Here is a 27,992-nt window from a genome sequence, read left to right on the forward strand (position 1 = left end):
TTAGTCTTGCCTTCTTTATTTTTAACTTACTTATGAGTTTAAAAACAAGACTTCTGCTTTCAAATTTAAGTGCCACGTAAAAGGAAGACTTCCAAGTTTTGGTAGGGATCATCATCATAAATAATCATAAATCATCATAAATAAATTCACACACTCATTAACTGAAAAACAGTAAACTGACAATTAGATGAGAGTAGGATTCCATTTTTCTTGAAAATACGAGGCGAAAGGGTGATTTTTTTGGCTTTTTGTATATGTGTGTGTGGTGCTGATTTCCTAAAAATTTCTGCTCTGATGGAGATTTTTAACCATCATGCTCTTCTCAGAGTATTTCCTTATATGTTGGGTACCAAATGTAGTTCAGCATGTGCTTGGAGTTGAAAATGCTGAACAAGATCAACTCTGTTTCAGCAGTTTGAGTGATAATGGCAAGCTTGGTGTGACACAAAACTTTGCCCAAAATAAGTAATTCTAAGCAACTGCACAGGTTATCTAGGAGAAAAGCAAGCTTCTCTTGTTTAAAACAGCTTCAGAGCTTCTTGTATCTCAAGACTTGCTTGAGCTTGGATTTTTGGGGGTGGAGCTTAGCTGTGATTTTTTCGATGAGGAGGAGGGTCTCGATGAAACAAATTTTATGGAGAGTTTCATTTGGGAGAAAAATTATTTTTTTGTGTTCTATAAAACTTTGATACATTGAGAGATAAAAAAGGATGAGAGATACAACTTTGATAGTTTGATCAGTCACTTGATAGATTGATCAGTCACTTTATAGTGACTGATCAATGACTCTTTGTATGTATGACAGAAGTTTCAAGTTTAAACTTTGGAGGAGTGTACTGAGATTGCCCAAGAGGGTGCAGATGTAGAATTTTCTTGACAAAAGTTCAATGTCAGCTAGCTGCATATTTCACACCTACTAAAATACTTGGCATCAACTCAGTGAAGATTTTATTAGTAAAAATGGAAGAGGAAATATCGTCAGACATCACAGGTCATCTTTGCAGTATGTTTTTTTGTTTCCTCCTGGCTCCCAGTCCACATTTCATGTAGGCATAGTTTTTCTCAGATGAGAAAATGACACAGATGAATACTGCTTCTGCTCAAAGGGTGGGGGCATACCTGGAGTGATCTTGAGCGATATCTCCATAGAGCAGCAGTAACAACATACACCTAACTGCTTACTGCTTCCCCACAGAGAGCAGTCCAGTTCATCAAAGTCACTCTGAGATAGCTAAGGGTAAAAGGAACAGAGGAGATACATGTGTGTGTATGTGCTGCCATGCGTATATGTGCCCTTGTGCCCTCATGTGACAAATCTAATGAAGCTTTCCAGGTTAGCTTATTTCTTCCTGTGAGCTTCCCAAGCCCTTCCATGTGTATCGTTTTTTGTTCCAGCTTCATCTCCCCCAGTTCACAACCTGTCTGTCATGACTCATGCACTCTCTGACTTTGATTTAGATTCCATCTGCTCTCTCATCCAGTCAAATCCATGTTCTTCTGTTAATACGCCACAGGAGAAGTGTGGGACTGGAGCAGAACATGTATCTGTGTTCAAGCTAGAAGTGGCAGAGGTGCTCTGACTTCAGCCTCTAAATTTCTCCATCTTATCTCAGCGCAATTGTTTTGCTAAGCTGCAAAATGTGGTAAAACCAAGTCTGTACTTGCTGGTGGGGGCTGAATTGGAGCAACTTGTCCTTCCTGAGGATGTGTGGACCTTCAGGTCATAATTGGTCTCAGAATATTACTACTCACTGTACATTTGTGGATATTTAAAAGGAATGTTATTTCTCCTCTGCTTATACCAAGGTGTATCACAGTTACCTGGGAAAAATAGCAGTTGTGTTGTCTCTTTGCAAACAGGGGAATGTGGCACAAAAGTAGCAGGGAGACAGTAGCAGTAGCAATTACAGGCTATTTTTTAATGCCTGGCTGTCGGAAATGTGCCCCAAACCTCAGGTGGAGGCAGGTAGCTGGTGTGAAAGACTTGTCTTCATATTGCTACTCGCTTCTCGTAAGGACAGGGTGACCCTCAAAGGAGTGAAGATCACTTCAGACAAAGAAAGGCTGTCCCTAGGTAGCACAAACAGAGGAATCACGTGAAAGAATACAGAGTAGGCTATTGAGCTCTTGAGTTCAGAGAACAAAAGCAAATCTCTCCCCGTCCAAGAGACTCTAAGAGATTTCACTCTACCACACTTCTCTATCCACGAGTATCAGAAGAATGAATTAGTACAAGGTCAGTCCTTGGAATTAAGGCTGGAAGGGAATTCTCCTAGTGAGACTTGCTTAGAGGTAACTGTCTTTTTTACTTACTTTTGAGGCAGCTTATGGAAAACTATCCGTTGAGGTGAAACTGGTCGTTCTAAGTCAGATAATGCTTTATAAATATCAAGGAAGGGGATGTGGCTCAAAATCCAGAAGAATATTCCCAAGAATATATTCTCAGAGTCTGATTTTTTTCTGTGTTGCTGATAAGTGGAAACACATCCAATAGCCTACCTGGGATCACATCTAAGTGTTTTGACACACTGATAGAAAAAGAAATAGAATGTTAGAGAAGAGCTGCAGAATAAGCCAAATCAAATTCTGTGTGTTTACTGAGAAAACCCCACAAGGACAGTAAGTTAAAGCAACATCTTACCCTTGGATGCTAAGGTTTTGCATCCATGACATTAAGTTATGAGACATCTCTTTGCAAGATACAGATCAAGATCTCCTCCAGCTCTACATCTGGAATAGAGGGATGCCGTAGACAAGGGCTGAAGTCTCTACTTCTAGTCACAGTGGAGACACGGGGGAAAGTGGGAGCTAGAATTCTCTGATATGCAGAAATACATGGAAAGTAAATAGAGTAGAATTACCAGGAAAAAGAGCATGAGTTTTATTGATGAACCTGTTTCCAAAGCATAGAAAATGTGACTTCCCTCTCCTGTAATTCTTGGCACTCAATATATATATATATGTTTATTTTAAGTTATTGTATTTTAAGACTATAACTTTGTAAAAATTCCAACAGTGGTTTAGAGAGACACAGATACTGAAATACAGGTGCATACATGCTGTTTTACTCCTCTCCCTCCAACACTGAGGATGCCCCCTGTTTATGATTTTCACATTCTATTTAAAAATTGTGGAGATGGGAAGACAGAGGCTTTCCTCACTTTCAGTGCTTTTCTTTGAGCCCTGGCTGAATTCAAGACGTGAGATGTAGACCAAGTATTTTCCTTCCACCTGATTTTAGGGTATGGCTCTGCTAAAGGTCAGTGGAGAAACATCTAACTGCAATTCCACTCAGGAAGATCCCAGAGTAAAAATTAAGAAAGAGGAAAAATGTTCTAGATGGGAATGTTTTGGGGGGTGCAAGTTAAGAGCTAGCCAAAAGGAGCAACATGGACAGGACTGCAGACAGAAGCAGCAGCAGTATTCTTCTTGGCTGGAGGTCTGGTTTGCACTGGTGCATGCTAGTCAGGTGTGACTATAAGGATGACACCAGTGGAGAATAAGAAGATTTGCAACCCCTCCACTTTCTATATGGCAGATTGACCGAGGGCATCCTGATTATATATTCATGTAATATTCATGTCCTCTTATGATCCTTTCTGACATGTTATATAGACACTTGCTCACCACAAGTGAAAGCAGAGGCCTTTAACATTATGAGCCTTCCCTTAGTCACCATGCAGACTACATCTGACTCCTGTACACAGCTCAATAACCCAACTGGTATTTGTACATAAAGCAGCAGAAAAAAAGGTTCAGTCCTGTGTTCCTTCCCCCAACTGAATCAATTCTCTATGGGGTTTACAGAGAGCATCCGAAAGCTTCTCTATGAGGAGCATACTCAAGACTGGCTCAACACGATGGGCTATGCCCTCACACCACTTATAAGGGGACATCTTCATCCTCATCTTCATCCAGATCAGTGGAGTGTAGGCTGATGTCCTTCAGGATGTCTGAGATGTTTTCATTAACTGGTCCTGTGAGCTCCATCTCTTCCAGCTCAGTATCAGTGGCATAATTGGAGCACTGGCCTTCCCCTTCATCATGTAAGTGAGAGGGCTGTGGAGAGTGTGAGTAGAGAGGCAGTGTGCTCTTTGTCCCCAAGTCTGCTGCTTGCTGCGCTGCCACCATGCTGTTGTCCTGCTGGCTCCACACCTGAGCACCCTGGCTGGCCTTTTCACCGCTGATTGAAGTCCGGTTTGTGTCACGGAAACTGGCAAGGGGAGGGCGGAGGCGAACTCCAGAGCGTGTGGAGCCCTCTATTGCCTTTTGAAGCTATTAGAAGAGAAAAAGTTCAGAGAAAAATTGATGAAAGGAAGGCTGACTCAGCCCTACCCGAAGTTCATCGGCTCTTCAGGGTAAAGGACTCACAGATAGAGTCACATCATTGTATAAGTGATGGGGCCTGAGGAGATCATCTTTCACACAGGTATTGTAATTAGTCCATAGTAAATAACAAATCCTGCATTACTGAGACAATAATAGCTGCTCAGTTAAGAGGTCTGCTTTCAGGAAAAGCACAAACAGTCTAACATGCCTGTAAATAACATCTGCTGCTTTCTCTGAAATACAGTCATCCAATCCTTTCCTCTACATAGCTCTCAGAATGATGAGTCAGAATTCAACACTGGATTGAAAATGGAACAAGCACAGTTATATATATTCCAAGCTGGATCTCCAACCTGTAAGTGTTTTACAATGATCCACAAGACATTTGCATTAGGAGATGAGAGCATCTGTACTTACCTCTTCCAAAGCCAGCACTCCCTTTAGCTTCCCCATACTGGTTACATAGGCATGGCTGAGGCCCAGTAATGAAAACAATGTATGTGTCTAGGAGGAAAAACACAAAAACAATTCAGGGGCCTTGAAAACTGGTAATGTGATAACTGGTGCTAGACTTGGGACTTAGGATTTAGAAACAGGAATACCAAAGGCGTACAAGCCTGGTTACCCAAATGAGAAACTACTGCTTCCATTCCCCTTTTGTAGCTAGCAAATGTTAGTCTCTGGTCCTTCTGTTGCCCAGCCATAGTTAGGAGTGTGTTGATAATGCAGAGCACATTCTCAAAATCACTTCCATCCTCCATCTGGAAAGAGAGATTCATATACAACTCCCTGTGCACTTAGGGACTTGTGCAGATCTCTTTTCATTTTGATGCTGGAAATAAGACTATCATATAGTAATACGCATTGTCAGAACTTTCTTAGGTTATTTGTTCCAGTACTTTCCTTACCACCAGAAGTTTTTTTTTTTCTTTTTTTTTTTTTCCTGCTCTAGAATATTTCTTGTCTAAACTTCATCTTGGTGCTGTTTATCCGATGCAGTGGGAACAAAGGAAAAGAGTTAGTACCTTTCTCTTAGAAAGCCTTCTGAAAAAGACAGATATTACACTGCTGTCAGTCTTCTCCAGCCTACATATACTATAGTATTATACTATTCTCTGAAGATCAGGTTTTCTGAAACTTTAAGCATTCTCAGTGCTTATCTGTGGAATATTTTTTACCTTTAATTTCTTTAAGCTGAGCTCTGGCAGTGGACTTACACAAAGTGATTCTTTCAGGGCTGGTATTTGTCTTTTTCTTTAGCATCACATGACATGTGGAATTGATTGTAAGAAAAATGTCAGTCTTCAGGCAGAAGACATTCTACCCTTACATAAAAGAAAACCAAACTGCTTAAGTACAATATGATCACGATGATCTGTGATATTCTTGTCAGTATTCTCACACTTAGCTCTGACAGTGCACACCTCACATAGTTTGATTACTTTATTCTGCTTTGTTTTCTTGTGCATTTAGGTTGACTTTTGTCTGTTATTTCAGAGTTTCTCTGACAAAGAGAAAATTGCTCTTTTTAAAAGGATATATGAAATGTTCTTCATTGGAAGTCTCCAAGTATCGTATCCTGTAACCTCTATAATCTCAGATACTAGTGGTTTTCAGATTCCTTCAACCAGTCCTTTAGAAAACACCACCTGAGGTATATGCTAGCCTCTTCTTAGTTTGCTAAAGGCTTAGATCTTACTGCTTTGATAATAGTAATTAATTATGTGCAAGGCATATGCTGACAGTTCACATTAAATAACGATTAAAAACTTGCACTGTGTGCTTTTGCTTCAGTAGGCCAATTTTCCTTTCCATTTAATGAAACTCCAATCCTCCGTTACTCCTGATATACCTGTATAGTGTTTGCTTTTTCCTCAGCTTTTTCCTACATTAACTCTGGAAGTCATGTCGTAGAAAATCCCAAGTTAGAAGGTACCAACAAGGATAACTGAATCCAACTCCTGTCTCTACATGGTACCAGCCAACATTCAAACCCTATGTTTGAGAGCACTGTCCAAATGCTCCTTGAGCTCAGGCAGCTTGGGGCCACAGTCACTACTGTGGGTAGTCTGTTCCAGAGTCTGATCACTCTCTTATTGAAGAAATATGATTTCTTTTCCTAATATCTAATCTGAACCTCCCCTGATACAACTTCATGCTATTTCCTTGAGTCCTATCACTCACTGGTCACCAGTATGATCTAGCTTCCTCTTTCCTTGTTCGTCAGGTCAGTGAAGACCAACCTTATGAGATAGACTGCTTTGAAGCAACTTTTCTCACATACTGAAAAATACTCTACACGCTGACAGAAGCACCTTGAGGAATCCAGGAGTAGTCATTCCAGTGCTGTGCACCAACAAAGCAGTGTGTATCTCCAGGTAATGCCCCCAGGCAGCATTGCATATACTGCTTCTGTTGATGCAGTGGCTGGAAAGTCCTATGTGCGTCCAAAAGCTATTTTATCAAATGCATTTAAACATCTTAACCTCTAGACTTTCTTTTTCCAGGAGACTGGAAATAGATGCAGAAAGATACAGAAACAAAATTACTCCTGTATTTGGACATGAAAATTGCTGTTGATAATTATAATTGGATGAGGACAATGTGAGTCAATTGTAGGTGAAGAAAAGAAGACCTATCATAGATGATACTTAATGATAGATATGGTGGACAAAAACAGTATGCCTCAGAGAGATGTCTGCACCCACCCACCTTGTGCAGGGAGGTTCTCTCCACCAATTGGAAAGGGGAAGGGTCTATGCGGCAGCATTCAAAGCACACATCCTTTTCCAGCTCCTCCTGTTCCCAAGCATCTATCTGACAGAGGAAAGGAGAACCAGTCTTACAGTAATCAGTAGTGCTGCTGGTTATGTATCCAAACTATGCCCATTCTCCCATTAATTCATTCATCCATCCAATGTAGATTATCCACCTGCCTTGCATACTATATCACCTCCTTCAGGTTTCCTATTCTTAGAAGATATTAAGTCCCTGTGTGAAGAGATCAATTCCAGTACCTCTGAGGTTTTCTGGGAGGGGAAGTTTTGCTCCTTCCTGCTTAAAGAGGGAGTGAACATCTTAGCTTTCTTCCTGAGTGCACCCTCCCCTTGCCTTTACAAGATAATAGTTCCAAAGAATGAAGGAACAACATAGACCCATAGCTTTAGGTGAGAAAAGACCAGCAAAGGCCTCTAATTTAACATCCTGCTCACAGCAGGGCTGATTTCAAAGCTAGATGAGATTACTCAATGCCTTACTCATTACATCTAGCAGAAAAAATCTCTTAATGGGTGAGACTTGCCTGCTGTACAAATCTAAGAAGAAAATGGGTTTATCTATGGCTTTATGTGGCAATTACTGTTGTTCTAAGAGTTCAGGAAGAACTGCAAATGATAAAGAATGGGCAAAAGAAACACTCACTTGACTTACTTTCCTTTCAGTCTTACCTCTTCTGGTGTCATTGTCTCAATGACTTCCACTGGCTCCTGTAGAAGAAAACACTGTTCGGTTTCACAGAGTACAGAAAGGAGAGATGTGCATAACCTGCTTACACCTTGTGGTCCCCTTTTTATTTCAGTTAGTATATTACTAAGTTATTAGATTTTCTTCATACAAATACATCGAAAGGTACACTCTGTACTTAATTTCCTTTCCTTACCAAAAAAGATGGGCTACGTCAGCTGCCTAAACAGGGTCATCTAGTACTGCTTTAAACGCTTTCACATGGGGCCCAATTACCATCCTAGAACAGATGGATCTTTCATAGACTCAGTATGATATCCACCAACCCAGTGCCCAAGGGCATCTCATGTAGCATAAGACAAAAGCTTTTTTTCGTTTTTAGTTAGCCAAAAATAGTGCCAAATGAACTAGACTTGCACTTTGTTTCAAGCTAGTGGAAATGATGTTATTTGCTGGGAAAAAAAAAAGAGGCCCAGACTCAATCATGATGGTAGCCTTGATACCTGAGCACAAATGGCTCATGAGCAAGATGTACACTCCTTCACAGTAATCACATCCTTTCTCCTTGGAGGGAGTTCCCCACTGACACTGTCGGAGTTCATGACCATAAGTATGTCCATCATTTGGCCAGATGCTGAAAGGCTCTGGGTAGTAGGCTCTATTTCCATCACATCCCTTCTCTCTCCAGGCTACTGCTAGGCTTTCTGTATCCCTAACCTGGACAGCACTCTGTGTTTCAGGTCGACGGCTGTAAGGGCACAAGAGCTGCTGGAACAGTTGCCTCAAATTCCGGAAACTCTCTGAAAAAGGAAAAAAGATGTGGATAAGAGACAAGAATGAATGAGTGACAAAAATACAAAGCTCCATGCTCTTCTTCTTGCCCAAGGCAGGCTAGAAAATAATATGAGGGACATGTTATACTGTACATGACAGGGTTTAGCCAGCCACAGTTCAGCAGTCAGTTTGTAAGATGACGGCTAGGACAGGCCAGGATAAATATTTCCATGCAATATCTTTTCCTGAAGGAAAAGAAAGAAAACATTACAAAATAGCCCACACAGATGATGTTAATAGATCAGTGTCCCTGAGGAGAAAAACAGAAGCAAGACTATTAGGACAGCAAACAATATGATACAAGAAAGAAACTGCTGTAAGTAAGGGTTTCTGCAATACATAAGGAGAATCTGATTTAAAGGATGAGTATGGAAAGGAAATTTGAAAATGACTTCAAATCAAAGCATACCAATAAGCCAGAATTGACAGTTAAGAGGGAGTGAGAAGTCCATGGGCTGAGCCAACAGTGTAACGGTGGGAGTGAAAATGACTGCAGAATTATTCTAGGCAGGGCAGTCAGAAATTAGCAAATGGAAAAGTATAGGGTTTGGTGCTGTTGTGAACAAGGCTGTTCAGACTGGTCAGAAACTATGACAGCTGGGAGCCAAACTAAAAATTATGGAAGGGAAAGCCTCATGAATTCATCCCTCCTCCATTTCCTTTTGTGACTCCTTGATCATTTAGCACTAACTTCACTTAAAGTGTCTCACACAATATCCTTGTTTTGATGTAATTATTTTTTTGATTTAGTAAGGAAAGTGAATGGTTATTCCACCATTCCACTGCCCTAGTAGCATAGCATAAAGTGGATTTTTCTATGCTGTAAAGGTTTAGTCATAAGCAAGTGGTGTTAAGGATCCAGGATGTGCTATAGGTTATATTACATGTTAACATTTGGGTACCTAAAAACATGAGCCAGAACCACGTCCTCTGCATTAATTCTCAAGATTTGGCTGTACCACTGTGCTAACTCACTGTCTGTATATTTCAAGGCACACAAAGGAAAAAAAAAACAACCAAACAAAAACCAACTAAATCATCCTGTATCAAGTATACCCGATATAGGAATCAGAAATGAGATACAAACACAGTCTTGAGAACAAAGCTAATGAAAGTAGAGCAGCACAAAAAGAACACAATAAAGCAGTATTTGTTCTTCATATTAAATAAGCTGAAACCAAGAGATGCGCATCCAAGGAAGAAGTTGTTCAGCTTTGGAAACGGCCAAGCAACTCCAAAAATAAGTACATCTGTTCAGCTCTCAGACTTCTCAGAATAATTCACAAGGTGAAGGAGGAAAGTGACAGGACCTTCACATGCAGAACCTTCAGAAAAAGTCAAAGGAGACATTTTTGCAAACATTGGAATTGGGAATACTGACAGAGAGAGGGCTGCCTGAGTGGGCCTACTTTTGCTGTGCTCTCTAGAGGATCACAAAAAGAAGATAATTTCAGGTAATTGTTGTGAGGTACCACAATACCAATACAAGGAAAGGAGAGAAAGCTGACAGAACAATTCCTTCCCCACAACTGAGAAGCCAGCACCTTGCACAGACATGTACATATAGTAAGCTTCAAATCTTCCATAATCTAAGTAAGGTGTGATTGGGGCATGCCAGAAGTTATCATACCTGAGAATTGCTGTGGCTCCAAAATATCAGGTGTTTGTTTAAGAGGATTTGTCGGGCCATTGGGCTCCTCTGGGTGACTAGGGGAGGGGCTTGGTGGCTGAGGCTGCTGTTATGGAAAGGAGAGAAAATAAGGTCCACCCCATGTCATTTCTTTCTCAGCCATTCCAAACGTCTTACTGCTTCTTAAGCTGTCTATAATGCAGCCTCTTTTCTTCTCCCTCACCTCTGCCTTCTCATCTGTATCATCATCTTCATCAACATAAACGAAAGATTCACGGTTCAGCTTTGGCAGGGTTGCTCCTGATCCCTTGCTGTGTCCATCATAAGGTGCCTCAGCCAGCTTCTGCTGCATTTGTCTGTTGAGGCACCGTCGCCGTTCTGGGCTGATGTGTTTCTGGAGGAGTGCCTGCAGTTCGGATCGCTCTACAGACCCCAGAAGGATCATGGTCTCTGCATAACAGAGTAGAGAAACTATTAAGTCCCCTCATGGTTTCGAATGTTACTTGCCACACATTGCCCTCTCCTCCTTTTAAATTCTTCAAAATGCTCTAAGCAGCACTATCACGAGCTATAAAAGAGGCATTAACCAGCCCTGCTAATTGCTGCTAATATTCTTTGGGGCTGGGGGAAGCTAACCATCCCTGATTTGTACCACTCCTGAGAACAACAGAAACTGGCTCTTTACTCATATAAGATCCCTCCCTTTTGGCAAAATTACCACATATCTCTTACACACTGTATCTACTTCTCTTATTCTCCATCTTACCTGTCTGCTAAAGCTGAAACAATCTTATCTCATACATGATCCATAGTGGAAGGTTTTTTATGATTCATGTTATATAGTGGGTCACACTACCTTCTTCAAAGTGTGTAATTTGAGCTTCTTTGACTGAGCTGAGACTGTCTTCAGGAAAGACCAGTTGCTTACCTGGTGAGTCCACCAAAGGCAAAGTCTTAACAGTGGTGCTTTGGAGCAGAGTTTGCAAGTCTCGATATTTACAGTTGGAGGAGACAAATTTCACATCTTGGACCATAATATCTTCAACAAAGATATTGTATTTGCTGTGAATTTATGGACAAGTTGAAGAGTTATAACGTTAAAAATGTACAGCAGGTAAGTTCCTCAGTGTGTTCCCTATAGAGATGCTAATTCATCTTCTTTAAGAGTAGCCAAGGAGGACTTCGCAGCAGTATCAACATGGATTTTCATTACAGTTCTATTTCACTCCGTTACCTTCCATGATAAAAATACATATATATACCTGCACATACACATACATGTTTGATAAATACATTCTATATGGAGACATGTATGTGAATAGCTGATTTTATACTTTTTTAGGCAGTTTCCAAATAAAATGTTTCAAACATTTTTAGAAAAAAAAAATCCAAATGTCCAAGACTTCAAAACTGAAGCAAATTGGTAATATTTACAGAAATTCAGTAATATTGCAGATGATTCAAACTTGTGCTTTCTGTGGATGAACCTTATTTCTATTCCACCTCTTTTTTTTTTTCTTCTCAGCCCAGATCTATTCTGCATTTTTATTTTCTTTGTAGTTCTGCCTGCTTTTCATGACCTTTTTTTCTCCCATGGTCTCATTCTCCCCACCTCCATCTCTGCTTTACTGCTGTACCTTATATGATTCCAGCCCAGATCTGGCAGGTAGGGCAACTTCTTCACCTGGATGATGCTATCATAGAGGCTGGGTTGTAGACTCTGGGCCACCATGTTGGCAAGAATGACAGCTACCATCATGGGCAGGATGTGGGAAATTTGACCTGTCAGCTCAAAGCAGATCACCGCAGTGGACACAGTGTGGCTCACTGCTCCTGTCAGAGCTGCTGCACCTTTCCGAGATAGGGTGGAAAAGATATTGGGAGAGAAGAGGAAAGACTGTCATATAGAAACAGAATATCATGTCAGCCAGGAAAGTTTTGGGGATGGGACTGGGTGGAGAAAGAGGAAGACATGAAGACTCACCAATGACAGCATACCCTCCAGGTAAGATTTTGTAAACAATACCATCAAAGAGGATCCCATCTGGAAAGAGAGATGCCATGATTTCTCCAATAAGACGTCCAAATGCAGCACCTGGAAAATATCACCAGCAATTATGGAATTAACAGCTAAGGACCATACAGTCTGTGCTGTGCAGCTATGCTGAGTAAACACTGGGGTGATTTCTAACAGAAGCAAAATCAAAACTTACATAAAAATGACACCAGGACTGAAGAATAGCTTTCAGTTACAAAATGCAAAAGTTAAACTCCAAGAGGAAAAAAATGTACTAAGATATGTAAATACAGTTGAACCCTCCTTCTTCCACTTAGACACACCAGGCACGAAGGTATTTATGATTCCCAGACAGGAATAATTATCTTTTAACAGACAGAACATTTTGTGTCATGTCAGTCCAGATCACAGTTCAGGATTGACATGCACTCACTCTATGAATGGCCAATATACTAAAGCGTTAGGCTTACAGAAAAGTTTGGATGGGACAAGACATTTGGAGGTCTTTGGTCTGAGCCCTGTTCACAACATGGCTAATTTCAAAGTAAGATCGAGTCACCTAGGGCCTTGACCAAACCTGCTTTAAAAGTCTCCAGTGATGGAGATTCTCCATCCTCTTTCAGGGAATCTTTACCAGGGAAACAATTTTTTCCCCATGTCAATCAGAATTTCCCATGTTGCAACATGTGATTTTTGCTTCTCCTTTACTAGAAGGAGAGAAGCAAGAACACTCTTTCTATTCTCTTTATACCTTGCTACATTAGATGGTGAAGCCTACAGTTAGATCTCCTCTTGATCTTCTCTTCTGCAGACTGAACAAGCCCAATTTCTCCGGGTTTTCCTTGTTTGTTTTGTGCTCCCCAACAATCTCAGTGGCCCTTCGCTAGATTCACTGCACTTTGTTACATTTCGTGCGTGGGTGGACTCAAGATAGTATTTGAGAATTGTTTCCAGAATGCTGGTTGCTCCAAAATAACCTGTTCCTTTGCCTCGCTGGCTGGGCTTTTACTAATACAGCTTTGTTGGATATTAGCCTTCATTACTGCAAGGGCATACTACTCATTCAGGTTCAGTTGTTGCCTTCCAGAACCCAGAGGTTGTAAGCACACTTCAACACACTTCATTTAATTTAAGGGCTGTGGATACTTAATGCTGAACTTCATGAGCTTGTAAACAACTTGAAAAACAATAAATTCCCATATGTCACCACATTCCTGTCAAAGAAGTGGCATTACAGGTACTAGTTTTGAGGTTGTGACTTCTCACTCGCCTTCGGGAGTGAAAGGAGCAACTATTGCTAGCTGTAGTATGAGTTTCTCTGTAGGTGGAGAGTCAGAGAAATGAGAAGACCATGACTCAGTGTGACTTTCCACAGGTTGGCTTTTCTTCTGTAAAATGATAAAGATGTCCTCAGCGTTTGGATATGAGAGCATGAACAAAAGCAGAGGCTCAGAGAATGGTGTAAGAATTGTTGACCAAGACTGTCATAGGCATCAAGTGATAACTAGACTCCCTATCCTCTTGAAGAAGCGTACCAGGTGCATACACACCGTCTCTTGTGCTTTCTACCTGTCAGACCCATACGTTGCAACATAAAATTCAAACTCACCCAGAACAAAAACAGGCATGAAGCCTCCACAGGGGATTGGCATCGTGGTAGCGATGACAGACATCCAGAACTAAAACAGAGGCAGACGGTGCAGTTGTTAGTGAGCAGCAATAGCATTTCCTGCAGCCCCACTCCACTGACCAACATGTAAATCCATAAGGAGATACAATCTGAGGGATATGGCAGTTCAGCTGGGAGGTGAAGGGCTAAGGGGCTGTGAGGTGTGAAGGGGAGTTAGAGGAACTCTGGCATCATACCAGCACTGAAGCAGAAGACCTCTGAGTGACTGCTATGTTGTCAGGGAAGCTAAATCACCAAGAGAAGGAACATGAGGACACCTTTGCCTTGGACTTCCGATGATAAGATTTCCCACTGTTTGGAACAGCTTTTTTACTTTTATTAATAATTTTATAGAACAAGATTATCAAAATTTCATAGACTCAAAAAAGTTCTACTGTAAAGGGAACTCTGGAGATCTCTCACTCAACTCCCTGCTTCCAAAAGAGTTAATGTCTAAGTTAGATTAGCTTTCCTGGGGCCCCGCCCAGGTAAATTCTGAACATCTTGACAGGTGGAGATTCCCCAGCTTTTCTGGGAAGTTTCTGGGAAGCCAAACTCAAGGGAGAATTTTTTCCTGAAATCCATCTGCTATAGGTTTCCCTTATTATAGCTTGTGTCCAGCCTGTTCCAGTGTTTGACCACTCTCACAGTAAAGAAATTTTTCCTAATGTCCATCTGAACCTCCACTGGTGCAGGTTTGTGCTGTTCCCTTGCATTCTCTCACTGTCACTCAGGAGCAGAGCCCAGCACCTCCCTCTACTTCCACTCATCAGGAAGCTGCAGAGAGCAATGAGATTGCCTCTTGGCCTTTTCCAGATTGGGCAGCCCAATGTACTCTCAGCCCCTCTTCACAGGGCATGCCTTTCAGACCTGCTACCAGCTTGGCTGCCCTCCCGTGTAAACATTCAACTATCTTAATATCCTTTTTACATTGTGGAGCCCAAAACTATGCACAATATTCAAGGTGGGGCCAAACCAATGTTAAATTCAGTGGGATAATGAACTGTCTCGACCAGCTGACTTATGGTATGTTAAATGCACCCCAAAGTGTGATTTGCCCTCTTGGCTGCTAAGTAGTGCTGACGCATATCCAAATACCGACTTAGTCCAATCTTCTGGAGGCAACAGCCTAATCTTACAAACACCATGAATGCCAGTAAGTTTGGCTTTTCTTAGGCAAAAGGCCAAGAAATTTCCATAGCTGAAGAATCCACTAAGGATGTTGCTATTTCAAGAGCTTGTACAAAGAAATGTACTGTCAATTCCCTTGCAGCAGTTTCTTCTGTAGGAGAAAGGCAAGAACAGTTCAGTACATGAAGAGCAATACTTCCAGGTTTCTCCTAAAGAACAGAAAGCCATGTTTTCCTCAGAGTAGGCAAATCATTCCTGTTCAAGGTCCACCCTTGATGAGGTGATGCCTATGCAGACAATGCAGTAGCTGTGAACAGATGAGGTATTAATCTCTAGACAGTCAATTTGAAGAAATCCACCTAAGGCAAATTTTTTGCTGTTATTCTCAAAGACTGGTTGGCATAAAAGGAAAAAGAAACTAGTATACAGGCTATCATGTCACAAAGCCTTCCACAAAGGTAGCAAAGAACGAGCATAACAGCATCTCTCAGCTCATGGCAGAGGAATATGCAGGGAGGACGGTTTGGACCATCAGCTTGTTACTAGCTGTTGTTCTTCACATATGCCATTTGAATACTTCAATGAAGAGGTTCCTGGATGGCTACAGAAGCCACCAAACGGCATAGATAGAATACCGCCACTTGAACTTTATCTTGCCAAACCCAGACCAAATACAAATAAGAATTAGGAGTATAATGCATTGGAGAATAAAGCCAAGTCTTTTTCTAGAGTCAAAGCTGCAGCTACTTTTTAATGTGTGCATCCCAAATGTGAATGTATAAAAAATGAACTACTTGGAGCAGTTATGTAGTGATTTGAGAAAACCTTAAGCCAGGCACCTCCAACCCAGAGCCCATGGCCCACACATGGCCTGGTCCAGCCCATCCTGTGGTTGCCCCTTGTCCTGTGCCATCATGGCAGGGGCTGTTCCCTTCTAAGCAGCCTGTCCCAGCCTCAGATGACCACCTGCTGCTCAACAACAAGCAAACACTGATGTGTGATTAGGACTGTCTGGGCTGAAACTAGAACATAGGGAGGGTGCAATGCAGTGCCAACTAGATTTATGGCAAATAATTTTATGCATTTTATACATTGGTTGAACAGTCCTGTGAGCAGCAAAAAATATGCAGCCTTGCTTTCCATTTTGATACTGGAATTTGAGAATAGTTTTCAAGGTTGCAGAAAAAAAACAACACATTTTTTTCTTGGTATATTTTTGACTCAGTTTTCAGTTGATGTAAATACATTACCTGGAAATTTTCAAGTGGAATGTATAGAGTTCCAATCAGATATTCAACTCAAAAATTTGGTCATGTCTCTCTACTAGACCTGCCTCTCACTACACAGTCATGTCTTGTTCATGTCATCAATTTCCGCAAGTACATACAGATGTGAACAACTCTTTTCAAGGATAAAGTGCAGGAGGAGTAAAATTTCATGAAAATCTTTGATGAACACCTTAAGAACTCAGTAAAAACTGCAACCAGTTCCACTGAACCAGACTCATGCATTAGTTTCACAAAACAAAGGTCAAATATCCCACTAGTTTTATAGTTTTACTACTCTCTTCTTTCTATTTTGTAATTAAAAATAAAGTAAGTTCTGTTAGTTACATACATTAACTATACTATATATTTTGTGCACAGCCCAAGACTACTCCTCTTCACTCAGTGCAGCCCAGGCAAGCCAAAACACTAGCTTAGGGAATGAGTTGGATACTCATTCCCTAAGCTAGTGGGACAAAGCCAATGAATTCAGTTTTTGAGAATACAAGTCTTAAAGGAGAACAGATGGGACTCAAGAAAGATGCTTTGTGTAGTCCACCCCTTCTTTTATTCAGTGAGATCCTATCTGGTTGGTACACTGTAATCAGAATTACTACAGAACGATAACCTTCAGATGCAATTTGATAAAATGTTTTATGTTAGATGGAATCAGCTGCATCAATCATTAATGCCTATTTTTGATCTATTGAAATGTTCAACTTATATTTCAAGGTGGCTTCAGCTCTTCTTGTTCTTAAGAAAAAATAAATCAGCATTTCTGCTATTTTTACACTCCTTGCCTCCCAGAAACCTTTCCTGGTAATTATATTTTGAACATTATCATGTCTACTTCTTCCAGATATCAAGTAGACAGCAACAGACTTTGTTTAGGCCAAATATAAATTATCTGAGAGCTTTATACTCAATTACTTATTTTCTCAGACCTTGAGAGACTTGTTCTGATGTAGTCTTTACTACCAGCCACTAAACAGCGGCTCCTGAAAGTCATTCAGTGGGATGTATAAGGAAGATTAACTACAGAACACTGAAGGAGTAAATGTATTAAGACCAGGAAATTATTCCCTAATAAAATTGCAAATCTTGTATTCAATATAGGCAAAAATTACATCAAAAGATATAAGACCCCATTCCAGTAGTAGTATTTTATTCAATACCTAGCAACTTCTCTTAGGCAGATAAATTTTTAACAAAGGACCAGGAGAACTCAATCTGAGTGGAAAAGGGTTACAGTGAGCTGATCTTCATACCTTCATGAGAAAGAAAAGTAGGATGATGATGAAGACACTGACTTTGGGGTGGATCCAGGCAGCAGATTTCCCTAGGATCTGAGGATCTCCTGTGTATTTTGCCCAGGTGTAGTTATCAAAGAGAGAGCTGATGGCTTCCCGTGGCATCAACTGCAGAGCAAAAAAAAAAAAAAAAAAAAAAACCCACCCAAAAAACAAAACAAACAAACAACAAACAGGGATCAAGCATCAAATTAGACAGATTAAATATTCTACTTCTGTTCCAAGGAAGCTGGGGAGAATTTTACTTAAAAAATTCATCATTACAAGACTTAATTCACATTTTGATTTTCAGGAAGAGACGTGTGATTTTACCTGAACTGGTGAAAGGACAATTACTTTTACACATCTTCCTAAATTACTTGCTTAGAAAAGTGGAGCTGTTTTGAGTATTATATGAAGGGGATATCAGAAATCACGTCTCACAGTACAGTCCTTCAGATTAAACTCTTCTCAAATCTCTCTTCTTCCCAAGATGTAAAGTTATTGGGGAGCAGGAGGAGGGGAGATTGCTCTACAGGATTAGAAATAATTCAAAATGCACATCCCACTCTCACCTCTCCTGCCATGAACTGCCCAAACCCTGGAGGGAACGTCACAGATGCTATAAAGAAGGTTATGAACCCGGGGTATATGAGGAAGCTGAAAAGAAAGAAAAGTCTGTTAAAACATAATCTCATATTCTTGTAGCAATATCATTTCAGGAATATAAATGCTATTTCTGTGCAAGCTCTCTGCTGCATCCGTATCCATGTTTTGGAGTCGTGTAACTGACTATTTAATGCCCTGCTCCACTGACCATCATGACTCATAGAGAGTTCAGCAGGCAGCAAACCATTTTTTCCATCAGAATTAATATAATGGGGGGAGGAAGGGATGTACAAAATGCACAGTCTTGACTACACAGAGGCAGTGTGTATTTACAACTGTGTGGTGACCCACTGTCAAAAGCCAGCCTCTCCTCCAGTTGTTACGATTATTTTAATCTTGTTCTTCATCCTCCATGCAATTTATCCAGTCCTAGGGTGGTTCTCCTCCCTGCCATACATTTCTGCATGCATCCTTAGTTGCATTAATACTTAAGGGAAAATATTGCCTTATTTTCCATTGAATTTCTGTCCACATTTTTTTGGGAAGTTGTCAGTAAAATCTTTATTGCTAAGTCTTACTTTATTTTGTATTTCTCTTCCATGCTGCAGTTCACACCTTTTGATTACTATCAGTTTCAGCTTTTGGTTCTTGAATATACAGCAATTTCAATACTGCAGTACATTCTTTACGTATTTGTCTCCATTTAGATTAAAAAAAATATTTTAGATGTTAAAGATGCAGTTATATTTCAGTTGTTTTCTGTTTCTTAAAATATAAGCAATGTCATTTGTTTCTTTTATAGATTCTAAAAAAGGAGAACCCAGTGCCTCTCCAGAAGTATGACCAATCATTTTCTAGTTAAGAACATTTCCTGCCCAATCAATATTTTCCTTTCTTCTCTTAATAAATATTACAGAATTCTTTCTAAATCGAGATGCCATTTGAAACTATTGGGGCCAGTCTAGAAGAAAATCCATCTCAGAATATATTATATTGATATTTGCAGATATGTTTCTCTGATATAAATTCAGTTTTTCCCATTTTTACAATTTCATAATTGAAATAGTTCTACTAGCTTCTAGAAAGTATTTGTTACTATCTATTATCAGTAGGGTATCAAAACCTAGTTGGTAAGGAGAAAATATTCAAAGACGCTCACTGTTTGGTGAGGAATTGGCTTAGAGCTGTAAGACGCCGGATGCACAGGACCACTTGGCGATTGAGATAAACAAAAAATGCTCCAAGGAATCCTGAACATATCCTAAAATAGTGGAAATGAAATAAAATCATACCAAACCATTGAAAACATACAAACCGCCAACCAAAACCCAAGCATTCTTCATCTACGGTTATTATGATGTCTTTTAATTTAACAACATGCAGCAACTCAACTGAAGACAATGACTCCTTGATGAAAAGGGAGAGATGGTTTTGTACCTCTTTATCACACACTGCCATTTTACGCTTAAATTTTCTCTTGCTTATAGATGGAAATTTCATGTCAGGATGTGATGTCTACTTCCAAAATGCAGTGTGGTTGCACCTTATTTCTACCTGATCCTCTCCTTCTCTTTTCTGTGCTGTATGGAAACTGTTGAATCATGGCCTGAACCTCTGATTGATCACCTAAGGCAAGCACTGAGTCAGCTACTGAGCACAGGTGAAGGCAATTCTCCTGCATAACCGGAAGGGGTGGAGCCTGGCTGCACCTCTCCTAGACCCCATTTAGGGGCTGACAGCTACTAGGGAAGGATCTCTTTCTGGAGGTAGCTTCTCTTGCAGTTTTCTTGTGCGGCTTCAATGCAGGTGAGCACTTTCCATTTGTTTCAGATTATCCCTTTCCAACACAATAATCTTTCTAGCTTTACCATCTGTGGATACTAATCTGACCACGCTATTCTGTATCCTTGTTGATTATACAACACCATTCTGTATATGTGTTGACTATACATGTGCCCTGACCTACAAAGGCTTCCAAAGATGCCTTGCACAGATACTCACATACACAGATATGTATGCATACATGCAGTGTATCAGTGAAGAAATGAACCATGACTGTAGGCAATACAGTGTGATAATAGCTTTATCTCATCTACAGTTGGTTGAATATAGGGTCTGTAAGTAGTTCTGCTCAGAATTGATGCATTGAGAACTAATTAGAGCTTGTGTTTCTCTGGCAGTCTCTAATTTTATTAAACTCTTCAAATATTTAGGTGATGGGAGCAGTATCCAGTTCTGTAAAAATAAGACTGGCAGACTTCAGTGTGGTCTAGAGAAGAGCAATTTGTCAAAAACAAATATTGCCAGAACTTAGACACCAGGTTAGAACAGGAAATAGTAAAAAGTAAGGGAGTTTAACTCTGAGTCAGCAAAACTATATACTTATATAAAAATTAAATGTACCAAATTGGTGGGATAGTGTCCTACACCTACATATCCCAGAGCAACAGGGCAGATGAGTGCAGCTATCAGAATAGTGAGCTCCCTAGCCTCTTGAAAGACAAGAAATCTAAGCCAATACATCTCAGGAGCATGCATACCAACACGTGTAGTCTAGGCAACAGGAGGAATTGGTGCTCTATGTCTGTTCTCCAGTCTGAGAACTATGATGTTATAGGAATCACAGAAACTTGGTGGGAACAATCATATGACTGGAAGACCACAATGCATGCATACAGTCTCTTTTGGAAAGACAGGATAGGAGGTGGAGTTGCACTTCATGTGAAAGAAATGTGAGTGTATGGAGGTAAGCTATGGAGACCATGGAAGTTCTAATGAATGCCTTTAGCTCATGATTAGAGGGATTGTCTTAATATTTTTGTCAGCAACATGGATATTGGGATTTAGTGCATGCTCAGCATGTTTGCCAACAGCACCAAGATATGTGGTATGGTCAACATTCTGGAAGGAGGGCATGCCATCTAGAGGGACGCTCCATCAACATGAGATGGCAATATGTGACTGCAGCCCAGAAAGGCAACTATATCCTGGGCCCACTTAAAGCCTATTTTGATGACAGTATGATCCCTCACAATTACATCATCCTATGCCTGTTGTTCAGTAGCCCTGTCTGTCAGTGCCTCACAGGTCTTCTGGTTACTTTCTACATGCCCTTTCCTTCCTAACTTAAAGCTCTCCTTATGAAGAGAGCCATCATATTGACAAAAATATCTTCATCTCTCTTAGAATGGAGCATATCATCTCTCCCAAGCAGATGCTACTCTTCTAATAGGGTCACATGGTCATGAAACCTTACTCATTGTGTTATATGGGCAGCACTGCTGAAGGAAGAATCTCAACAGACAATCAAAATGTCTAAAAGAGCTGTTGCTCTGTTTTGCAAGAGAGTTTAGTTGAACCAACAGAACTTAGTTGATATCTTTTGTAGAGCAAGAAGCCAGGTTTGTGGTAACTTACCCTATTACAGCAAATGCTGGCAGCTCTTGCAGATCAAAGGGGAAATCCATGCGGAAGTTAGTTCTGAATAGTGCTGTGATGGTAACTGTGAGAGAATAAAGAGTTAGAAAAGGAAAGGGAATAATGAGGTAAGAAGTTAAATGCCATAAAAGCTGAAAGCAGAGACAGGTCAACTAGTTATATATGTGCCATTGTATGGTTTCATATTATGTACAATATTACAGATATGCAGTCTGCTTTAATTTTAGTAATCTCAATTTTTAAACACTTGCAAACCTAGCACTCTTGATGATATAGGTTTGTTTTCAGAGTATGTACGTATCTTCACCTACAATCCCAGCTTTGTACATACTTTTCTTTTTTCTTTTCTTCTACCATCCATTGTTTATTTAGAGATACTGACCAGTACTATACTGCATTATTGTAATGCTCTCCATGCAATCCACGCTATCCCTACATCTGCTTGGAACTCTGATAATTTTATCTCAAAGTTTTTCTGCAGTAAGATGGCAAATGCTCACCTAAGCAGAAGAGTTAGCTCACGTGCTCTGTGTGAATTTGCAATAGTTTAGGTGTTCCACATAAACATTACAGGTAGATATGAAGAGTGCGCACGAAGGAAAGCAGCTCCATCCACTTTCAAGTACATTAACTACCTTACAAGAAGGCACTGTTACTGAGTGATAATAGTATCCACACAGGAAACTAGTGCAAAGACATTATTTTACCTACAAAGTGCATAACTGCTGAGAGCAGACAAGACTAGAGATTGTGAAGATATCAGAGAGGGGTCTGAGAAAAACTGCTGCATGAACAGTGACTGAAAAGTATTGTAACTGTTGTAACAGAAGGAAACAAGAAAAGACATGAAAGGTAAGTTACAGCAGGCATGATGTATGACTGTAAAATAACGAATTACCGGTCTAAACAGAAATTTCTAATTCTCTAATAAGGGATTCGGGCAACACAAACAGAGCAAATTCAGAATTATGCACCCTGCATTTTTCGTAGATAATTGGATCATGGAACATTTTAGTCCAGACAGTCACTGAAGCAGAATGTAGTGAGCCATTCATATTGGTATAAAAGCTGCCTGGATGATTTTGAAGAAGGACAGGTTAGCTAAGATGTTTCAGGATTAAGCTAATTTCAAATGATTTGAGAGATCAGCAGGGGCCTACAGTAGATAAAGTGAAGGATTGGAGATTATCTCCTGTCATTTGCCTTCTATTTTCCTCTGGCAAGAAGAGAGGTAAATGTTTTTATGACAGATCTGATGGTTGAATAACCCATAACATGAGGCAGTGTTTCGCAGGCAAAGATGTAGTTCCTTTTTACATTCCGAGTATAAAGTGTCATCACTTTCTATATTCAAAAAGAATATTCAAGGCAAATAATGTTCTAACACAATAAAATCCAACTCTGGGATGTCAAGAGAAAGTAAATTATAGCAATTTTAAAATGGAAGAGCCCACATGGAGCTCGGATCAGTAAAATAAATAGAAGTGTAAGAATGCAGAATAAAGGGATTATAAGAAAGAAGTTTACATATGAATGGCAACCTTCTATATCAACTGAAACCTCATTCCAGCAGTATCTGAATTGATTTCTCGAACACACTTGGTCTGTGCTATTTCTGCCTGTACACGTTGCCCTCACTCCTTTCAGTTGGGACAGTTTTTTGTTTCTATCAGAGTTACAGTTGAAGATAGCATAGTTGGAGCTTTTAGTCCCCGGGGCCTTCAGTCAGACCCCACCTGTTTTGCAGCCTCCTAATCATTTTATCACCTCAGTTTTCTAGACTACAGCTTGTTCTGTGTGCATCTAGTCAAGAGGTAACCAAACCAGACTGTGGTGTTTCCAGTGAACTGCATGCACTGCAAGATGTATTACCCAATTTGTGGTGGGATATGTTTATATTTGCAGTCCTGACGTTATGCTGAATAAAGACAAAAATCCCACCTCAGGACCCTTCTTACTTGATTGGTACTCATATACAGCCTTTTTTCAGTCATATTCCAAGCACACTGGGGTAAGTTGTGTTATACATTTAGTGATATAAGATGGTTCCCTTCCTCTTTCCTTCTCTACTCTTAGATGTCCAATGTCATGGCAGAAGTCTCAAACATCCTAAAAGCTGAGGGCTTTGAGAAAGAATGGAAAATGAAGGAAAAAAAAAAAAGACAACATCTGTACAAAGACAATAGGAATGATTTTAGCTTACCTGCATCCTTGTTCCAAACAGCAAGGACTCGGAAAATGAAGGCACTAAAGGTAGCTGCAAAGAAACCTCTCCAATAATTACGCACAGCAAAGTAAGTGGAAGTGACCTCAATGCTGAAAAGGACCCCTAGAAAGAGTTAGAAAAGGAGCAAAATTAAAATCAGAAGCGTGATGACAGAAGGACAAGAAATACTTCTAGATAGTCTTCTAAAGCAGTGGTCTGAAAATGTCTTTGATTGAGTACCCCCATTGGTAAAATATTTTTGATTGTGTATATTTGTTTATAAATTGTGTATGTGCAATACTGTACTAGTATATGGGGTACATTATAAAGCATACACAAAAATAAAAATGATATGATAATGCAAAGATTGATTTATTTTATTAATTGTACAAAAATTACTGTTCTCACTAAAAATATTATTATTAATATTTGTTATTTTTGAAAATCATGGTTTAACGCTTAGTTATGCAACTCACAGTTGTAAGTTCAGTTTATATCCATACTTAGTTTTAATGGCTATCAGAGTTGAAAAAGAGCCCTTGCAAAGACTGAAATGGGAGAAGTGTAACCTTGGCTGCACTTACTAAGTAAAAAAAAAAAATCAACACATATATGATAAAATACAATTAATAAATGCATTCCAAACCCACTGAAAATTATCCTTTGGAAGGTTTTTCAATGCGTGGGAAAACTCTTATTTCCAAGTTTTTCATGTGTACAGATGAGAGAGGTTTTACAAATGACACACATCATTTTCAGCAAGAAAATCACAAATCTCCCCAGTACAGCGTCCCTCTGAAAAAGCACGTACTTTCTCACTCAGTGTTAAAATTGCACTTTCACCTTACAGGGACAGATTACGTGCTTGTATTTTTGAGTGTGTTTGCTGGGTAGCACATTTCTGCCAGCCTCTTGTCATGATAGAAAAGATCAGGAAATTCAGAACACCTTTTTGTAAAAGAAAAATATGCAACTCATCTTTAAATTTGAAAACTCTTTTTAATTCCTTTGCCATGAGATAACCTCTGTAGATGTCTGTGTGGTATAAAAGGTTTTTATGGTCATTCCCTACCTTCTTACAAAGTATTGTAAATATCCCACTATCTTAAGATCTTGGTTTTTATGAAATTAACCACATCAGTGTTATCCTGTTGCACTTTGTGCACTTCTGGCTCTCCCTTTTTTGCTATGATATCTTGCTTCTGAGCCATGCAGCCAACGATTCTTATGCACTTGTGCTATTTCTACTATAAACATACACCAGAATCTTTTTCCAGTCAATGATACTGTACCATCAGTGGTTACAATTGCACTGCTTTTCAAAAAAACATTGGTTTTATGAAAGAAGCCATTTACTGATGAGAATATATCTTCTCTGGTAGGTCTTTCCTTCACGCATTTCACTACTGAAACAGAATGTAGCAAATACCAGAAGACATGGTAGAAATGTCTGCGCTTTTACCCATTCAGCTGGATAGGCTGAAATACCTTGCAGTACACTGAAAGCAGGTGAACAAGTGAGGGCAACTGTCTGTGTGATGGGACAACCAACCTTCATCCAGGACACCTCACAAACTGCATGTGACACGTGGCCATCTGGCATATGGACCAAGAGAAGCCACCAGTGACAGCATGTACACTGAATACTGGTAAGCCTTAATTTCTTTCTTTTTTTTTTTTTTAATCTAGAAAATATAAGTAGATATTCCAGCATTTTCTTCCCACAATGTAGTGGATTGTTTTGCAGACCTCCTGAGATCTGTACACCCTCAATTTGGAAACAACTGTTCAGAAGAGCCATTACCTCTTGCTTTATGGAAAGCTGACACGTGTAAAAGAAAGGCTGTGTAAGAGGAGTTTGGGAGACTGGTGACACTAAAGGCAAGCATCTTTGTTTAAAGTACATGACAGATCAAATATAGGGTGCAGGAAATGGGGAAATGAGAAGTGGACTAGGCAGGAGATGATTTAGGTACCTGAGAAAAAGGAAACAGAACAGCCACTTGCCTCCAAGTGGTGTCCCAAAGCAGCAGCCAACACCCACAGCACAACCCACAGTCAGGACATCCGTGTAATAATATGGCTGCTACTGGTAGAAGAGACAGAGAGAGACAAACAGGGACAAAGAAAAAAAGCAGTGAGTGAGTGACAGAATTAGCAGGTATGGCCACATACTGTCACCCAGCTCTGTCACTAATCTTACATCATCTACGTTCTGGATGGCTGCAAAATATTCAAAGACAGATTCTATGTGGTACAAGACAGGAATATACTTGGAGTCAAATATTCGAGACATGAAGAGAAGGCAGTATCTCATCTTTAATTGAAACACGCACATTTCTGTCACTTCAGAAGGAATGTTTCATGAGAGATTCTTCAGAGCATGGAGCACACGTGTGTGTTTCACTCTCTCTTTTACTTTGGTAGGGAATTTCAGGTTGCATATGTGCCAGAGTGTTTCAAAAGAGAAACACTCTCTGAGTTTGCATACACAAGGCACAAGTATATCCAGAACAGGGTATGGACAGTGGCTGGAGAGTGAGTGGGTAATAGATCACCTATTAAAGGATTGAGCTCTCCTGGTTAAATCACAAAAGTTGTAAGTTTATATGCTATCACTGAGACAGTTTTGGAGCACATGGGGAGAGGGAGAGTCTTCTTCTGCTCTCTCTAAAACTTGGAAGAGCAGTTGAAGGCCCTGACATGCCTGAGAATGATGATGAGCCGTAGGGAACAGATGGGTTTTAATACATGGTTGTTCTTTATTGTTGTGTACTTGGTACCTTCTGCTGTTATATGCTCCTGAAACAGTCTGTTATGACTTCCATGAGAGCTGAGTTTTGAGAAAGGGCGAACATTGGCATTCTGAGTGGCCAGAGAGAATTCTAAGGGCAAAGGCAATGAATTCCTACTTACCTGAGAAAGTATTTGATAGAGCCTCAAGGAAGAGGCTTGTCAAGGCTATGGCTGCACAGCCCAACAAAAAAGAGCCATAGTTTATTTTCTGACCCACAGGAGTCCTTCAACATTCACAGATTTGCCTTAGGTCACCTTTGAGCCCTATTAATACCCCTATGGCCTTAAACACAGTCATGTCCAGAATGGGGATGGATTTCAGTTCAGTGTCTGGGACAGTGTGAGGGTTGTGTTATACCCCATCAGGACAGTGACTAACAGCTTGTAACAAAGGGTACATGTTACATGGCCTGCAGTATAGCAAGAGGTAAGTAGAGCTGTTTGAAAGTGCAAAAAGCCTGATGAAACAGTAAAGAACAGTAAAAGATGGCAAGATTCAAGCACGACATGGTATTACTCATACCACCCACAGAGAACAGTCCATGGCATATGGCATCCCCCAGAGTGTGTGAGAGTGCCAATGCTGTGTAACTTAGGAGTAGCCAGAAAGACTAAAACAAGCAGACAAACAAAGAGTACCACAGCGCACTCAGAAAAAGCAGAGCTGGGCATCTTTTTCTTGTAAAAGGCCAATTTGGTTTTTCAAACCCATTTTGAGGGATCCTCACTAAATACACAGGGTGGTGTTTACCAGCAACAACCTCAAAAAATTTTAGTTGCAAATGATTCCCTGGACATAGGTCCAGGGAATGAAATTCTGCAATTTGGTGTGATTCCATAAGAGGAAATCATCTAGGTCCGTAAAAATTACAATAACTTTCAATTCATTCTTATACTACAGTGCTGTCACAGACTCACAGCAAGTTTTAGCCTGGAAGGTATTCCTTTTCCAGTTCCCTGCTCAGAGTTGTACTACCTTCAAGGCTCGAGCAGGGTGCTCAGGATCTTGTCCAAGTGAGTCCTGAACATTTCTAAGGGTGGGGATTCTCCAGGTCCCCTGAGCATCCATACAATTACTGAACCACCCTTGGGAGAGGGGAACAACTTACACAGAATTACTATTTCCCTTGCCACAAGCTCTGTCCTTGCCTCTTCCACTGTGCCCCTCTGAAAAAGCCCGACTTTATCTCCTCCAAAATCCCCTAGGTGGCTGTTGGCACCAGCTAGACATCTGTTAGCTTTTTCTCCTTTACGCTGAGCAAGCTCAGATCCCTCTACCTCTCCTCATATCTCACTAGTCCTGCCTCCCAACTGTCT

General features: G+C 40.3%; 1 protein-coding gene and 1 long non-coding RNA gene across 13 annotated transcripts in view; one reads left to right on the forward strand and one right to left on the reverse strand.

The window, feature by feature from the left end:
* Positions 1-2,857: 2,857 nt before the first annotated feature.
* Positions 2,858-27,992, reverse strand: part of CLCN1 (chloride voltage-gated channel 1) — a 59,028-nt gene continuing 33,893 nt past the window's right edge. For 3 of the 12 annotated variants that reach the window (XM_015294039.4, XM_046944646.1, XM_425521.8), the window contains 17 exons: positions 25,887-25,965; positions 23,877-24,002; positions 21,653-21,737; positions 19,395-19,496; positions 18,202-18,286; positions 17,606-17,755; positions 13,882-13,951; positions 12,240-12,350; positions 11,893-12,106; positions 11,184-11,317; positions 10,479-10,705; positions 10,256-10,361; positions 8,509-8,591; positions 7,776-7,814; positions 7,042-7,146; positions 4,747-4,833; positions 2,858-4,275 (listed from right to left, as the gene is read on the reverse strand). In XM_015294039.4, coding sequence (XP_015149525.2) covers positions 3,883-4,275; positions 4,747-4,833; positions 7,042-7,146; positions 7,776-7,814; positions 8,509-8,591; positions 10,256-10,361; positions 10,479-10,705; positions 11,184-11,317; positions 11,893-12,106; positions 12,240-12,350; positions 13,882-13,951; positions 17,606-17,755; positions 18,202-18,286; positions 19,395-19,496; positions 21,653-21,737; positions 23,877-24,002; positions 25,887-25,965 — 2,196 coding nt within the window. In that variant the 3' untranslated portion in view covers positions 2,858-3,882. Of the gene's footprint in view, positions 4,276-4,746; positions 4,834-7,041; positions 7,147-7,775; positions 7,815-8,294; positions 8,592-10,255; positions 10,362-10,478; positions 10,706-11,183; positions 11,318-11,892; positions 12,107-12,239; positions 12,351-13,881; positions 13,952-17,605; positions 17,756-18,201; positions 18,287-19,394; positions 19,497-21,652; positions 21,738-23,876; positions 24,003-25,886; positions 25,966-27,992 lie in introns of those variants that run through there. The other 9 variants (XM_015294034.4, XM_015294030.4, XM_015294025.4 and 6 more) reach the window with 9 other exon arrangements.
* LOC124417615 lies at positions 19,986-27,991 on the forward strand. The gene is made up of 2 exons (XR_006939978.1): positions 19,986-20,041; positions 20,449-27,991. It is a non-coding gene; the product is annotated as an uncharacterized LOC124417615 (long non-coding RNA).

This window comes from Gallus gallus, chromosome 1, assembly GCF_016699485.2.
Source record: "Gallus gallus isolate bGalGal1 chromosome 1, bGalGal1.mat.broiler.GRCg7b, whole genome shotgun sequence".
Lineage (NCBI taxonomy): Eukaryota > Metazoa > Chordata > Aves > Galliformes > Phasianidae > Gallus > Gallus gallus.